The 17,223-nt window shown below is 38.4% G+C and overlaps 2 protein-coding genes across 3 annotated transcripts in view; one reads left to right on the forward strand and one right to left on the reverse strand.

Annotated features, from left to right (window-relative positions):
* SYNPO2 (synaptopodin 2) overlaps positions 1-3,571 on the reverse strand; it is a gene marked incomplete at its 3' end in the record, with an annotated part of 74,396 nt that extends 70,825 nt beyond the window's left edge. Inside the window, exon 1 of the mRNA XM_084204681.1 lies at positions 3,386-3,571. Within this exon, the coding sequence (XP_084060807.1) occupies positions 3,386-3,514 (129 nt within the window). The 5' untranslated portion in view covers positions 3,515-3,571. The remainder of the gene's footprint in view (positions 1-3,385) is intronic.
* Positions 3,572-3,588: 17 nt separating this feature from the next.
* SEC24D (SEC24 homolog D, COPII coat complex component) overlaps positions 3,589-17,223 on the forward strand; it is a 55,938-nt gene continuing 42,303 nt past the window's right edge. Inside the window, exons 1-3 of one of the 2 annotated variants that reach the window (XM_084204688.1) lie at positions 3,589-3,735; positions 8,969-9,094; positions 10,284-10,379. In XM_084204688.1, the coding sequence (XP_084060814.1) occupies positions 10,367-10,379 (13 nt within the window). In that variant the 5' untranslated portion in view covers positions 3,589-3,735; positions 8,969-9,094; positions 10,284-10,366. The remainder of the gene's footprint in view (positions 3,736-8,968; positions 9,095-10,283; positions 10,380-17,223) is intronic. The other variant, XM_084204685.1, reaches the window with a different exon arrangement.

Genomic DNA, 17,223 nt, shown 5'->3' on the forward strand with positions numbered 1-17,223 from the left:
CAGTGGCAGAAGCCTCCTTGTAAGCAACCATATATTTTTACTTTTAGGACACTGATCTGGATTGCCTTTGAAGTGCCTGTAGGTCAGAGTCATGTAACTTGCCTCCCTTAATATTAGAACTATTTGGTTAAGTTCCCAAACATGAATTACCAAGACTTTGACAGATACAAAAAATGAGTCCATCAAATTAATGTTTGGTGTAGGTAACAAATGTGCTCAGAATAATCTATCTCTCTTATGAAGATGATTTAATAGAGTCCCATTGTAGATGAGTATAAATCTAAATCATCTCTAGGACAACTCCATTAAATTACCTGTTGCAAAAGACATGCTTCTTTAAGGATATAACTTTACTGTAAACTATTGTTAAGTATTAATAGGAAAAGTCACAGGATTTTCTTTCCAATGCTAGTTCAGAAAATCAGCCATTATTTTCTATATATTTTAAATTAAAAATGGCAAAGAAAATTTCAAGAAAAACCACAATGATATTAATTTCAAAAATATTCTTTCATGTGTCTCATGGTAAAACGTAAAGGACATCATGCATTGCTTAGCTTTTATATACCTTGAATACTTATCCTTCTAGGGTCACTGCTACACTGAGATTTCCCATCTCCTGCTTTGGGAAACCATCCTACAGCACAGCACTGACATGGTTTAGTGAAGGGATACACATAAGCAATGTTTTCCTTAGCTTTGGATTCATGATTAAACTTTTTTATAAAAAAATCCATTTATTAGATAACTTTATTAGCACAGTGTGTCTTTGGACATAGCATTTAAAATACTTTATATTGTATTGCAACAGTATATAGAATATGCAAATTCTTTTTAACTGAAAATAAGTTAACTGAAAATAAGTCAACTGAAAATAAGTTTTTTGCAACATTATTGGACTTCACAAAGTAAGTTGTTGCACAGAGCCAGGCTTTAGAGGAGGAGAATTGTTAAATATAAATAAATATAAATTCTTATACCTCTACAGAAAATGAGTCAAATTTATATCTTGAATAAGGGTTTGAAATAGACAAGCAGAATGATACTTTCTCATACTTCAGAAAAACCCATTTGTTGCAATCTCACACTTCAAATTTACTGAAAGGTCTTGAATTTAATTTAGTGGTTGTAAAATTATTTGTTGATGAAAATTGCCTGTTTTATCTGCAAAAATACTTGTGAAGAAGTACTGAGATATTTTTTGGTAAAAGGTTTGCCTTTATCTCTCCATACATTTTGCATGGTAAAGGAAGACTATAATTTATACTGCAGGCAAAACTCTCATGGATTTTAGTGGGAATGCTACTTGAACATATGTTTTAGCAGCTAGGCAGAGAGGGGGATGGTTTACATATTCTTTATAAATGTAATAAAACGATTTAAAAATGAATAAAACAAACTGGTAAAAGCTATTCCGGCAGTGAGCAGCAGTGACTTATCCCACCAACTTTAAAAACAATATGTCTCCTTTATCAAAGAGTAGGTAGTGTAAATTTGGGAATTTTGTGTCCTGATGTGTTTTAATGGATTATCTCATTTTCCTCTATTTCATATGCCTCTCCACTATATCACAATCCCTTCTCCACTCATGACCAGAACCCGAGTGCCCTTCCCTCCGCTCTAACAAAGGTAAGCAACCCCTCTGAAGCTTTTCCTTTCATTTACAGCAAAACAAACTTGTATCTGTGAGTTTTTTCCTAAAAATACATATTATTATTTTCTAAATATATGTTTTCCTGGAGATTTTCCCATTAGAAAATACTGTGTATTATTGAGTATTCAGTAATACTGTGTATTACTGAACATACATTAAACTATCTCAAGTCCCAGCCTTTAGTACCCAGGCTTAAGTGGCCCAGTCTAGAATGTGAACGTGAGAAAAAAAGAAAAAAAAACAACCCACCCTTGAATAGACCATTTTTATCAGGAAAACTAAAGTTTAGTCAGAATCTTGTGGGTTTTACTTTTGATTTTATGTAATCAAGGCCACTTGCCTTTTACCGTTGCTCACCATTTTTAAGTCCTAGCTACAAGTTTTCACTAGATGGCAGGAGTCCACTGCCATCTGTTATCAGAGGCTTTGCTTGCACAGCAACAGTTGTCCATTGGTAGGAAAAAAACATAGAAAAACAAGCAAAAAACTTAACAGGAATGAGAAAAATTATTCAGACCCTCAATAAATCACAGTTCTGTTACTGGATATGGTTAATATGATAGGCTGGAAATAAGTGAAAAGAAGAGCGAAATATGTTCTTTTCTTGACAGAGGAGCTGAAAGGATCTTCTCCTATAAAGTGAGGTCTGTTTATTGTTTCTGCTCTTTTTGAAAAAGTTAACTGATACAGTAAATTAAAGTTAACTAATACCCAATTGTATTGACAGCCTGAGAAAGTTACAGCTTAAATACTAAACTACTGATGGAAAACACCGTATCAAAGTAAAACAAACACACTCAGTGTACTGCATTACCAAGATACTGGATGGAGATAAGACACATTTTAAACTCTCTCCCTCAGTTTAACTAGGCAGAGCTGATGGGATGATGATCAGTCCCTGTACTGTTTCAGCCAGTGGTATTTTGCTGAGCTCAGAGCTCTGGACAAAATTTGTCCCTCTTGTCTAAGGGAACAGAATGCAGCTCCATACAGTTACATAAGCCTTAATAACCATGACAAATCTTCATTGTTGCACTGGAGTGAGCACTGATTTTTAACAAAACTACCTTTGAAAAATTATTTCTGAAAGTTGGGACTACCAGTTCCTCTTTTTAATTTATTGTCAACTTCTACTGTCTGTCTTGCCGTCCTTCTATACGTGCAGATAATTTATAAAGTGTCCAGTAATTTTCAGCGTTGCTCATGAAATATAAGAGGGGACGTTTGGCATCTATTAAAGCTGCTTCTGAGACTGGATAACTTTCCAAAACCAGAGATAAGTCAGTGTAATGCTTTCCAGGATTCCCAAAATAGTAAGAACATTTTCTCATGATAAAGCTGTATTTATTCTACGAACAGAGTAGAAAAACTATCATAAATAGATGACTGAAGCAGCATTTCCTAATATGAGATTGAGTTTTGCGATGTGCCGAGTGCACTCAAAGCCAGAGAGCGAGGCAAACAGGAGCTGAAAGGCACACATCATGTCACAAGTGAAACATTCAGCATCTAACAAAATTTGCAAGCTACCCAAAAGTAATAATCCCTTTTTATGGAAACTGACAGAATCAGCACCTGTAGAATCTCTGAGAAACCCGTCAGAGAATTCAAACAAGCATCACAACAAGATCCACACCAACCATTTCCCTGGAAGCAGGACGTATTTAAACTCAGTGCTCCTGTCATCTGTGCCCACAAAACTCCAACAACATATTTCTGTCATGCTCCTACCTTGGCGATTTGCAAAGGCTGCTTGTGCTCCTTGCCCCCTTGCAGCCTGAAGCCCCACGGCGCCCCTCCGCTCATAGCAATGCAGAGATAATCCCCTGTGCCCATTTTCCTGGTGCAGTTGGGCAGCATTCACAGACGGGAGAACATGAAAAACTTGGCTTGCAGACGTTCAGCGAGCTGGAGATCCGTCTGCCGGGCAGAGCTGGAGACCCAGAGCACCACACTGTTGCTGCTGCTGTGTACTGCACGAGCAAATGCAGTCATTGAGGGCAGTGGAAGAGCTCCCTCGCAGCGAGGGCACAGCCCACTCTTTCGTCAGATTCCGATGCTCAGCCCACCTTCAAAGTAAAGTAAGTGAACTTGGAGCTTAAGGGAATGCACGCAGAGACTCTGCCGTGAGGCAGAGAAGGCTGGCTTTAAACATGACTCTCCTGCCTGCTAAATCAAAACAATGGCAAAAAGAAGTGTACATTTCCCTGTGACAATTTGGGAAATAAGTTTATTTTAGTAAATGGTGCCAGATGTTTTAAACTCTAATTTACCCATTTCTTGCATTTTTACTCCAAGCAGAATCTCAAGTGAAACACCATGTACATCCTCTGAATAACTGATTCACTTCGACTGAACTGGCTTTAGGATTTTCATCTCTACTCTGCATGTACTTTCTGCAGGACTGCAGCATTTCCCTGTTGTAGAATTGCTTCTTTTTCTAGTTCTCTCTGGCCTCAGTATAGTTTAACATGTACTGACCTGAATCACTATTGGAGCCTAATAATACCTGTTCTTATGCAGCCTGCTGCCATTCCTACCAGAGAGGTTACGAGGGTTAGTAAAATGAAGCATCAGATCCCTCTACAGATGCTATCAATGGATGGTTTCATTGTGTTGTTAAAGGGGAACCTTACCATAAGCACCAAAAAAAAAAGAAATTCAGTGGGATGGCTTAAGAGGTGACTGTTCTTGACTGTTCTTCAGCACTGGATGAATATTCCTCTAGCTAGGTGTTAACAACTGACAGCATTATCTTCTATCACCTCAGCCCAAAGTCAGGTAGCCTGATTTAAATCACGTTGCATTTTGAACTCAGGTGGTTCTAAAGGACAGTGTTCAGCAGGTGAGCAGTCTTTAATGTCTGGACAAGTTTCTGAAAGAAACACCTTTTGCTTTGAAACCCAGGGTACTGGGACACAGATCCTCACAGTATAAATTCACTCAGGTCTCTCTCTGAAGTGTTTCCACTTGGTTGGTTCTAAGCTATCAGAGATGTTGGGGCTGCAGGAAACCCTCACCATTTAAATTACATGACTTTGCATCTAAGCAGCAGGTAACCACTGAGGGTTTATACCTATCCAGTGCATCTGTCAATTAAATGACCCCTTGAGTGATGCAAAATATCAAGGTAGAGACAGGATCTTCTGTCAAACTGAAATATTCTGGCTGGAAAAAGTAGACAGACTTTTAGGAGCCTGAGTCCTTCATTAGTCCTCTAGGAGACTAAGGTACACAAAGCCTGGGTGGGGAGAAGATCCCTAATCAAACAGAGGAAAATGCCACTTTCTCAATAACAGGATTTAGTAGGAGGAAGAGTGCTTGCTTTATTGACTACGAGTCAACAGCTCTGGAGAAGCAAAACAGGCACAGGTTGCCATATAATGAAATACTTTAGGAAAACACCATCAGAGAAGCCATACTAGGGAAAGGGATGGCCTTTAAAGGGACTTTGCTAGGCAACTTTGGAGTGCAGACACCTCATTTGAAATAGTACAAAGTGGCTAACTGCATATTATCTTCTGCAGTGTTGATACGTTGTGGTAGCAGACAGATTTTGTCTTTCTCTAGGCAGGATCTTGCTTTAGACAAAATTGTCTTCTTTTAACCTAATGATGCAAGTATTTATAGATTTTATGGCAATAAATCTCTTCAGTAAATAGTTGCAACAAATGCTCCATGACACTCTCTTAAATACAAAAATTTAAAATCTGTTTGAGCAGAATTTATCACATAATTATTAGTCCTTCAAATGTTACAAGTTTGTGACAAAATGCTTAATTACTGTTAGGATGTTTTGAGCTTGTATTAGTCTCTCATCATTTTGGTAAAAAGGAGAATAATCAAATCTGATCTCTGCTTCTGAACTTCTTCATATACTTATTGGAGAAACCAAATTAAAGAGAATCACCCCTGCATTTAGATGCTCACATATCTGATGGGAATTTGTACTAGATACAGATGTCTCAGTCAGTTTTGACCACATAATTGTACTGTGTAAAATATTAGAACAGAACAACCCCAATTAGTGATTGCTCAGCTGAAAAAAATGACAGAACACCAGGATCTCTTTGATTTTGGTGTATGATAAAGCTTTGGGGGTATTTTAACCTGGTCCATTTAAAGTGATACAGGACTCTTCGCTTGAACTGACAAGAGCTGTGATCCTGGTAGGAGAAAAAAAATAGGAGAAATAACTTCTGTCTTGTCAGCTTGTTGAGGGACTTTTCTAACAACAATTTCAAACAAATTGCTGCTTTCCTCTAAGGGCTAATTTCTTGTTTGCTCTGCAGTAAACCATTTGAAGTCTGTAACTAAACTATTCCCATGATGGGGACACCCAAGGCTTCCTATGTCTTAATCTCTCAAAGAACATTCCATAGGCCTTAACAATTCCCAGTTGCTTTATATGAATTTCTTAAATGCTTTTATTGAAGCATGTTTTGCTTTTTAATACAACTCATACCCTTTTGTACACTCCTGCATCATTTGGGATTTCTGAATGCTGGTCAGAAACTGGACATCAAGATTAAAGTGGAGTCCATAATAGAGTTTATGACTTTTTGGTCTCTGTAATTTCTAGAGTTTAAAGAAATTGCATCAATTCTGAGATTATTTTCAAAATACACTGGAAAATTTCAAGCTAATATTAACTACAGCTATTTAACCACTCCCACCATCTCCATTGTTTCACTAAAACCTAAAGATCCAGTTTTAGACAAGTGATAAAACTTTGATGTCACAAATAATCCTACAAACTGGGAAAATGACAAGTGGCGGAACTCACTGAAAATCTATCTGTGCCCAAATACAGGGAAAGCTTTGGCTTCAATCTGATCTTGTATGATGAGATCTGTATTACAACATTTCCAGCTCAAACCTCCCCTTGCTCATCTCCCTTCAAGAACTGCCAGTCAAGAAACCCAGCACCATAGCCTGGATGAGCTGTGATGAGGTAGGAATAGCCATACTTGTAGAATAGCCACAGTGAGACCATCTATCCTGAAATGTTGTCTCTGATAATAGATGGAAAATGGAACATGGAAAATGGTGTATTTCTTTCCCCAGGGAGCCTCTGCTCAAAGATTTCCTCAGCTGGATGTGGCAGCTCTGTACTTTGTAACAGGAATTTCTCTTCCATGAACTTTTGCATGTTGTTTCCTCTTGAGCCCACATAACTTTTAGTATCTTTAGTTTAGCGTGGGAAGTCATCCCTAACTAAATGCTGACATAAAGAGTCACCTTCTCTGCCTTGAATCTGGATCCTGCAGATTCATTTGATGGCCCCTGGTTCATGGATCAAGGAAAACTGTGACCAAGCAATCCCCCAGGCACACTTCCCAGGCACTTATTCTACAGACCTTTTGCATATCTGCATTTTTTTAAAAGAGAGAATAGAATAATTAGCCGTCCTTTACTATCTCACACCTTTCATTTTCCTCATTTTCTTTCTCTACATCCTCTTTATTTCTAAGTCCTTTTTGAAATGAGGGTCTGCAACACCACACATGCTTCAGGAAGCAGTCAAAGTTGGGATTTGTGCAATAACATGATGATATCTATTTTGTTCTCTACTTGCTAACCCCAACACTCCTAATTTGCTTTTTCAGACACTGCAGAGTTAATGTGTCCTTGGAATTATCTTTCAAAATCTTCAAATCCTGTCGGTTGCTGCTTAGTTCAAAGCACATAGTTTTATATGTGAATTAATGGTTTTTTCCCCAATGTGTATCACCTTATACTTCTAAGCCATGTTATGGCTTAGTTTTCTTAAAAGCCTTTGGTGAAGGAATTTGTTGAAAGCCTTTTGTAAATCCAAGATCAGTCAGATCACCCTTATCCACGTGTTTTTTGATCCCCTCAAAGAACTGCCTTATGTTTGCGAGGCAGGACTTCCTTTTATGAAAACGTTTTAACTCTTCCCAGATAAGTCATATTTATCCAGATGTCCACTGTTCCATATTACAGCTTACCTCTTTGTTTTGGATAGATAGCAGGCTGACAAACTTCTTGTTTTCTGAGTCTCTCTTGGAAGACTGTAGTTAAAAATGACACTCTCTAATCTCAGTAATGGTCAGCTACTTCAGCTTTGAACTCCTCTAAAGCTCTGTGTGGTCTTGGTGACCACTCCTTAGTTTTCTTTCCTCATCTGCTGCCACTTGTTCATATATTTTCTCCTCGTGCTGTCATAATTTATGATACTGACCAGTTTTACTACAAGTGGATTTATCTGAAATCTAATAATCAAGTATTTCTGCAGCTGAGTTCAGAAGACATTCTTCAAATGTGAGAAGAAATAAGACATATGTTTGTCTTTTCATCCAGCAATAAAAGCAAAGCTTTCATTTCACCGACAGTAGTATCCTAGGTCTGTGGATTCTTTAAAAATGCAAACATTTCCACCCATTCCTTAGTAATGAGGAGGAGACAGAGGGAAAGGGGATATCATGATCTCTAATTTATGGGCAGCATTTTACTGCTGTAAGTACCCAGATGGTCTGACTTCCTCCTTTTTCTGCATTTCTTTTTCTTTTCATATCTGATTTTTTTTCCACATTAAAATCAACATAAGCTAGTTCCCCAATAATACTTATTTTAACAGCTTTCTAGATTTAACTCTATCATCTGTAAACAATTTAACAAAATACCCAATTTAGTGTTGAATGAGATTTTAGCCAAATGGGAGAATCAGCAGGGGGAAAAAAAAAGCCAGTGCCTAATTGTTTGGTGGGTTCTTGGTGGGGTTTTTTTTGTTTGTTAGTTTGGTTTGGTTTTGTTAATTATGTGGAGAAAATCTCTCACTTGTAAATATATAGCTGGTTTAATTAAACAAATTATAAAATCACAGCCATGCCACTTAAGAAATCGTGGCACACAGTCTCTTCCAAATGAAGGGAAGACAACCTCTTCCAATATATCCCTTCAAATTAATTTTTTTGAAGTGGCTTCTGCAAATGGGGCAATGTCAGGCACCTTAGCACATGTTCTTTTCCCAAATCAGTGCCTAATAACATACCATCTTTTGTAGTCCTACAATTCACTAGTTACATAAGGCAAAAGCAAATTTCGAAGGCAGTTCTAAACATCATTTTCCACAAATGTTACACAAGTCAAAAAATCAACTTCTGCTTAATTGCTCCCTTAAGTTTTTTTTCTCCTGACTTAAGAAGCAACAAGGAACAGAGACACATGGAAAGGATTTAATTTTCAAAAGAGGTATAAAATGACAATGTGAATTAAATATATTGATGGAAGGTTCAAATGCATGGCTCCAGCTAACATCCATTAAAGCTGATTCTCTTCATCTTTTCCCAGCAAAACTCTCTTGTCCTACAAGACAAATTAATAAAATCCAGATGTTTTGATTGCATGAGGAACCTTGCAGTACACTGCCAGATAAGAGGATTTGCTCACTGGAACCACAGACATTAAGTGGCAAAGGTACTAAAACCAGTAATACCAAGTTCTTAGTGAAAACAAATCAAATATAGAGGTCACAGATAATTCTTAGCTACCTATAAGGCTAGACAGGAAAACTCTGCTCACACTCATAGCAGGCATGAGTAGTTCCTCACCAGTAAAGGTAAAAGCTTTTAATTTTAATCCCTAATGTGGATTATAAAGCAAGGCACTGTATGATGGGTGGGAATTTTAGAACAATCCTGCTTTCTTGTCTTTTTCCCCAACTTCAAGACTGGCAAATGAAGCGCAGTGGAAGAAGCAGAGAAAATACAGGAGGGTATTTCTCAGCATTTAGGTTACTGAGTGTCATCCTAGATTAGGAGTTTTGGATCTATTGTGAGGGGAAAAATCCAAATAAACTGGCAAAAGAAGCCACTTTCCTCCAAAACAAAGAAACAATGTTGTTAGCACTGAACATTGCTGACTTATACAAGAGTAAATGGAAATTTGTGTAGAGAATGTAACTACAGTCCAATTAATGAAAGCTCTCAAAGCATGTACATAGGCCCTCTGCAGCCAAAGGCCTGCACCATTAAATAGAAGCCATAAGAATGTATAAAATTATATGGATAACTCAAAGAGACAAGAATTTGGGAAAAAGGCCTCTCATGTTTCTTTGGTGTTTGTCCTACCTGTTCCTACCACAGCCAGTCTTGGATAACCAGAAAATATTTCCTAAACTGGCTAAAGAGAAGTAAACTTTTTTTTTTTTCCCTTGGACTTCTTAGAGAAAAATATTTTGAGGTTTTCCTTTATGAAAAGACAAGGATTTCAGATTGTGTTCAAAAATTAATTCACAAAATAGCTACAAGACTCTGTTATGAGAGAAAGTAAAACACATTCACTGCAAGCTTTGTGAACATGGAAAAAAAAATGTGATGCTGGAATTACTGTTTCTTATTAATCTAGGAGTAATCTTTTGGTCTAGAATTCATGTTTCCAGGTGCCATTCCACTGCTGGTTTTACTTATCCCTGTGTTTTAGCAAGTAAGAACTAATTTACTCTTGGGACTTGGAAAGACTCTTAGGTGTGTATTTCCTTTTCATTTTGATTCCCAGGAGATGGGATGACTACATTTTTGGCTTCAGTAGTTGGAAAAATTCTGATAAAAGCCTCTAAAGTAAAAAGAAAGCTATTTACGTGTCATTTTTGTTCTGGTTTTGGCAGGAAGATGCTGCATCACATTCTTCCTAACAGAGCCTATGAGAATCAAAATTGATCTTCTCTGCCAAAGCTCGGAAGAGCCTTGAATGGAACACGCATGTAAGTAATGCAAGCAGGTGTTTCACTTTCCTCACCTCTGCCCTAGTGCTTCATCCTGCTCTTTGAATTGTCATTTAAAGGGGGCAGTTAAGTAACACAGCACCTTTTAGCCATCTGTTCATCTAAAACAGTTGGATTTTATGGTCTCCCCTCTTCCTACTGAGAGAACATTTCATGCCAGTGTGTTGGGCTAAAGAAATCCACCGTGCCAAATTCTCCTCTGATATACAACAGTGAAATTAATCAAGAGTAATCACATCATATTCAGTTAGAAAATATATTTTCATCATAGCTGAGATATGGATTAGGCCCTAATAATCTACTAAATTTTGAAATATGGTTTAATATGGAATTTCGAATTGAACACAAATATTTTAAATTAGTCTGATGAATACTCTCCTGCATCAGATTTCATCTTTTAAATTTTCTTTCCTGTTAGCAAGTGTAGAGGTGATTCACTCCCCTTGACTGGTTTCTTTGAAAGAGCTCAATTACATGCATGGCTGCAGTCCAGCATAAAAATCAAGTATTTTTGCATTGCAGTTTAAAGTAGGTATTGTTTCTTACTTGGAAGGCTCCTAAGAATGAATTTTTCCATAGTGAAAACAAGAACAGGAGAAGCAGAGAAAAACTGAGTTCTAATGCAGTACGGGTCTCGGGAAGTCTGGGTTCTGTTACTACACTGGAAAATTCTCATTTTTTGGTCTGGGCCTGGAAAATGGGAGAAATAGCTGCTAGAAACCTTGAGAAATATGATAACTTCTGAAATTCTCTGCTTGTAGTTTGGTAGTTTGATAGTCTGAGTCCTCCTGGAGTATCCTTTCCTTCCCTCTTTCCTCTGTATTACAAAATAAACTGTAAGGTTTGTGAAGCAGTTTCTAACACAACTGCAGTGAAGTGTTTTGCTCAGTGTCTGCCCCGGTGGGTCTGATGTTGGTGGTTCCAGCTAGAGCTTATGGCAAAAGGACAGGACATAAAAAGTCACCTTGGCATCAAGTCCTGCCTGCAAAAGGCAGACAGCATTGCTCACTCTGCCTCTGAATGGTTCTGGTTAGGCTTTACCAGAGAAGCAGAGGTGACACAACCAGGACCTCCCTGCATGAAATGTTACCCTCCATCCAAATAACTGCAATAGATTAAAAAGCAATCCAGCTATCTTCATTCCTGGCAATAGGAACAAGAATTCCAACTCTTTGATAACTAATTCCTTTCCAAGTGGAGCAGATTCTATTGGAAAAATCTGCCCTCCAAAAACACCTTGATGTTTAACCCCTGCTGATCCTGCAGCCTTGCCTGTTGCGCTGCATCTTCTTGCCAGGAACCAGTTTCCAGGCTTCTCAGCTCCTTCTGCCTCTGGTACAGGCCTCTGCTTTTGGTGCTCATGTACTCTGTAGCTGGCCTTGACATGGATCTGTCTGTTTTCCAGGCAACTGCCCATGTCTGCAAATGCTGAACAAGTGGTTTATGTGGCTCCACAGTGCAAAGCTACCACACATGCTGTGACACCAAGCGTGGTGTAGAATTTTGCTCCTGCCCTTAATTTTAACTCCAGCAGCATCTCCTATCCCTCTGTCACTTCTATGGTGTAAAAATAACATGATGGATTTAAAAAACAAAAAATTCTGATGCTTATATTTGTTGATCATGGGGAAGGCATCAATTGCTTTATACTAAAGGCATCCAATAGCACAAACCCAGTGTTTTTGGGTTTACTTACAGATTACTTTGTGATTAAGACTGATATTCAGCATTAATGGTGGAGTAAAGCAGAAGCACAAAGTAAGAACACACATAGAAGTATTTGCATCTTAAGTAACTCAAACAAATCACCAGTTTGTTATGAATAACTCTCTCAGCTACTCTGTTTTATTGCTAGTAAGTTTGAGTACTGCTCTATAGCAAGACTCCACTACTACATCAGAAAATTTAAACACAAGCAGGAAACATAAAATGAAAACCAGTGTAAATACAGCTGCTTCAGATGCTTTTGAATGTAAAAGTGAAATATATCAATGTTTGAGAAATTCCATACATTCAGCAAGCAAACACAGAAGGGGGTGGTTTAACTTTCTGCTGTTCTTTCAGACTGGTGGCCTAATGTTTATTCACAGTTCTTTATAAGGGATACATTATTAATCAGATTATACTAAGACCGCATCTTTGCTTTTATGTTAGAGTTCATTAAGTAGCAATTACAGCAGGATAATCAAGTCTTGGTTAAGAACAGGTAGTGCAGTCTTCCACTCTCATGCATCTTAGACAGTAGTAAATGAATTTTAAAAATAATTGGAATTCCCCAACTGAAACATCTCAGCAGTTTTCTCAGAACACCACATCTATCTCCTGTAAATGTTCCGGATCAAGTTGCCAGAATGTTGATTTCATTAGAAAACCAAAATAGCAACAGACAGTGAGAGTAAGCAGAAGAGTGTCACAGCTTGCAGATATTGGGAAATCCAGAGGCTTGAACTAGCCAGAGAGTATTTTTTGGGAGAAAACAGCCACAGTCATTTTTCTAAAGCACATTTTCTTTTGTAACATGTGGCTTGCATAGAACTTACCGCATGTGGACCATAAAGTGTTTTATAAAAATTTCTGTTTAAGTGAGTTTCAGGGAAAGAAAGTGGTTTAGCTAAGAGGGATCAACTTAACAGGAGATCAGGACCTTGGCTTTAAGGCAAGATCCCTGTTCTCAAGACCCAGAGTGTCTCCTAAGCAAATGATAGATAGCATTAAGTACTCTTTCACTTGCATATCGTTTTTTGTGCCTAAATAGAATTTTTTGCTTCACAGATATGCCAGCAAACTCTACCAACAGTCTCTAAGGTAGGCAGTGAATGCACTCTGTGCTGGTTGGTTTTTGTCCTCTGGGGGAGTTAGAGAACATGGAGACAACAGGGGTCATCACTATGGACTTCCCAGTTGCCAGTGATGTTGAAAAGGGTTGGGGCAGGGAAGGAGTGAAGCACTGCCAGTCCTCCCATCCTCTGCAGGATATGACAAAATTCAGCTATTTCTAGGGTGAAACAGTGCAGCTGCTCTAAAGCTTACCAGCAACCAACAAAACATCCCAGTTCACAGCAGGGAATAGAATGTATAATCAGTCTAAATGAATTTGCAGATGAATTTGAACAGATTACAAGGTTATGAATTGGAATTGGGTTCACACTTCTTCTCATCTAAAAATACTTTGGAAACTTTAATGAGCACAAGGTGCCAGGATGTCTTTATGCTGGAAGCAGCCTGAGAGGTAGAACAGCTTTACCATTCCTGTGGAGTGGGAGGTCAGCTCTCAGCAGAAGGAAAAAGGGAGATTGACTGGCATGATCCATGTGCTCAGCAATCCCTAGTGGCCTCCCAGTGGCCTCCTCAACTGGCCAGGACCCACTATGGTTCTGAGCGCTCTGATCCACAGCCAGAGTTACCTTGGTGAACAAAACCCAACACAGCAGTAAGGAATTAGCTCTTCCTTTACTGTGGCCTGAGCTGAAATGGGCGATAAGTGGACAGTGCCTGTAGGCTCTATTAACACAGGATACTTAAAATATACAGCAATGAATGCATGCCCAGGATTTTAACATTCCTATATTGTTTGTCCTGAATAACAACACCTACAGACATCAGTCTGGTATTCTGAAAACCCTAGGATGTTTTCATTCCCTATAGGGCAGTGTTTAAAGGGTGTACTCCAATAATATTTTCTAATTGCCTTTGAAACTGTTGAATCAAAGTATCAGCATTCATTTCTGCCGTACCCTCTTTCAGGTTTCTACTGTGCTTACTTTTTTATTAGAAATGTAGCTGAGTCACAGCACTGATGTGTTTCTTCTTACAGTCGTGTTCTGATTCCTGAAATATTACATCTTTTCTTTTTCTTCATATAGCATTTTCTAATCTGACACATGATTTTTTGAGAGGAACATAATTCCTTCAAAGTTTCATTGTTTTTTTTTTACCAAAGTCTTGCCTTCATTTTAATCAAATAATATTTTTTAATATAATTTCCATTTTTCTTGTAAAGCACTTTATGCTGAGCTGTAAGCTGGTTTTCGTAGACCTTAAATATACAGTAGGAAAAGCATTAAAGAAGATTTTAGTGAATATATAAAAGCAAGATAAGAAAACAAAGTAATTTTTTTATGTAAATAGCTCTTAGGGCCCTTCTGATGTGCAAAAGCAAACCTGTAGCTTGTCTGAAAGATACACAAATGAAATAAAAGAAGAAAAAGTGTTTCAACAAAAATAAGCACCTTTTAAAATGTATAATCCTTGGAGTTTTATGAACTATTCCTTGTGATGAAATAGTCTTTACTTTAAAGAACATACCAAATATTGCCCACATCTTCCCCTAGGGAAAGGTTTGCTCTGAATCTTCCTGGCACCTTGTAGCAATGCTGTATTTTAAGGACATGCAGTAACTGAACAGGTTAGGATAGAATTTAGGTTTCCTGGAGTCACACACACATTGTCTTCATGGGATGTGCTATGAGATAGAGACAGGAGATCTGCATGCTTTGCTCAGCTGGGGCTTTTGTAGACCTCCAGCAGTAATTTCTGGGAACGGTCCAATCTCAAATTATTTGAAAAATAATAATAACTAAAAACCAAATTTTATAATGTTCTCTGAAAGGTTTGAGCTAGCTTTCTATAGGGCCTGTATACCACTCCAAATTAGGTCTGAAATGTATGAAATCACATTCCTTTTCAGCAGCGTTGCATAGGTACCACTACAGGATAAATTTTCCAACCTAATTGATTGTTAAAAGTAATTTCTTGGCTGTCAGCAATCATGACCTTGTAGGTTTATTACCTACAAGGTCTATAAACCTACAAGGTCATCATTGCTGACAATGAGACTAAACCAGTCTGATTCTCAGATTTTATGGTGCGGTTTAATTAAAAGGATTTAATACAATAACTTACAATAGTTTAGCAATCCTGCATTCTCATTTTTGTGAAATTACATTCCAGACCTATAACACACTTTAATCTTTAATGATGTTTCCACGTTTCTGAAATGGAAAACCTTGAAATACTTTAAATGTTATATGTAAAGCAGGAGATAAATCCTACTTGTAGTTCCAAACATGCAGACTGTGACATGCTGCATGCCTTTTGTATCAGTGTGCCAGGCTAAAGGACAACAGGAGCATCCTCAAAAAAAAGAGGCATCTGGATCCATTTCCAGAGTGGGCCTGAATTAAGGGAAGAACTGCCAATGCCAGGGCTTCTTCTTGCTATCTTTTGCTGATCTCATGTTTCGGTTTCACTGGAGCTGATTTCTGGGAGGAGAAATCTGATAGTAAGTATTCAGTGGCCAAGCAAGTGCACGGTTCCTCAGTGCTGAGTTATCCACAGCTGCTTACTGTTAATAGCTCAGAGAGAGAGACACAGCAGGACTGCTGGGACAGTGGCTGCCTGTCTCCCTGGCAAAATAGGGAATGTCCAAACTTAAACCTGTTATTTTCCTCAGTGGCGTGGTATTTCAGAAGAGTTTTTGCATAACTTTAATGTGTCTGTTATAACCAGGAAAACAGATAGGGGTAAGGGATGAAACTACAGCACAGCAATGATGAAAGGCATTGGTTTGCATGCTGCTTATGAAAGAGTCACTGATACCCTGCAGCCAAAACCACATCCAGTTTAACCGATGCTTTGTCACCTCGGGGATGACATTTTCCATTCTGATTTGAAAGGTTTTAGACTTTCCCTGACAAACCCAATGTATTGGCTCTGATAACACGTAGAAAAACAGCTTATATTATTTAGTGGTGAATCCAGCTCTGGTTAGCAAGGATAAGACAGATCAAGCCCTGTTCTTGCCTGCTTTGTGTTACTTGTTGAGGTTTCTAGTTAGTTGTTCATGTAAAGGATGCCACTGTGTATCTTCATTCTGACACCTGTTTCAAAGGCCCTGGGGTTTTTTCAGAATTTTTTTGTAGAGCAATGAATGCTTTGGACAGTTTATTTTGAGCTCACAGCCTTTACTGAGGTATAGCTCTAGGTAAACTTAGTACTTTCAGAAGACTTCATAAGGTTGTAGAACAAGGATAAGAAAGCCTCTGGAGCCTGAATTCCAGATACACGTGAGTTACGCAGCTGTTGTGGTGTGATTCTTGGGGCTGTCCCGTGCAGGGCCAGGAGTTAGATCTTGATGATCCTTGTGGGTCCCTTCTAATTCAGAATATTCTGATTCTGTGATTCTTTGAGAGGCTGCTTTTTTTCATCTGCCAGTCTCCTTTCTTTTTACTTTAACACAATTATGTTTATTTGTGATTAGGAAGAAAAATAACTTTACAAATACATCTTCCTCATGTTACTTCCAATCTCTCTCATGTTACTCCCATGTTTCTACTTTGTTAATTAGAAAAACATTACCTATCCTGTAACCAAAGCAGCATTTTTAAATGCACTTGGACAGTAATTAAAACCAGAGTATGCAAACAGGTAAAGTACCTGCATCATATTTCACTGGAGATATTCAGGTGGCACAAATTTACATACAGATATGCAAGGTATGTATGTGTAAAATGTAGATGCAAATATACATATATACATCTTCGACCAGGCAGCCGGCGACAGGATGAGAGGATACAGTGTAAAGCTGCTGCAGGGGAGCTTTAGGTTGGGCATTAGGAAGAATTTCTCACAGAATGGATAATCAGACATGGGAACGGGCTGCGCGGGGAGGCGGCGCAGCGCCGGTCCCGGGAGGCGTTCCAGGGAAGCCTGGACGTGGCACTGAGGGACATGGTTTAGTTGACGTGGTGCTCTTCGGTCATAGGTCGGACTCGACGCCCTCAGAGGTCTTTTCCAACCTAACCGATTCCGCGATTCTGTTTTT

Source organism: Fringilla coelebs, assembly GCF_963513975.1.
Source record: "Fringilla coelebs genome assembly, chromosome: 4".
Lineage (NCBI taxonomy): Eukaryota > Metazoa > Chordata > Aves > Passeriformes > Fringillidae > Fringilla > Fringilla coelebs.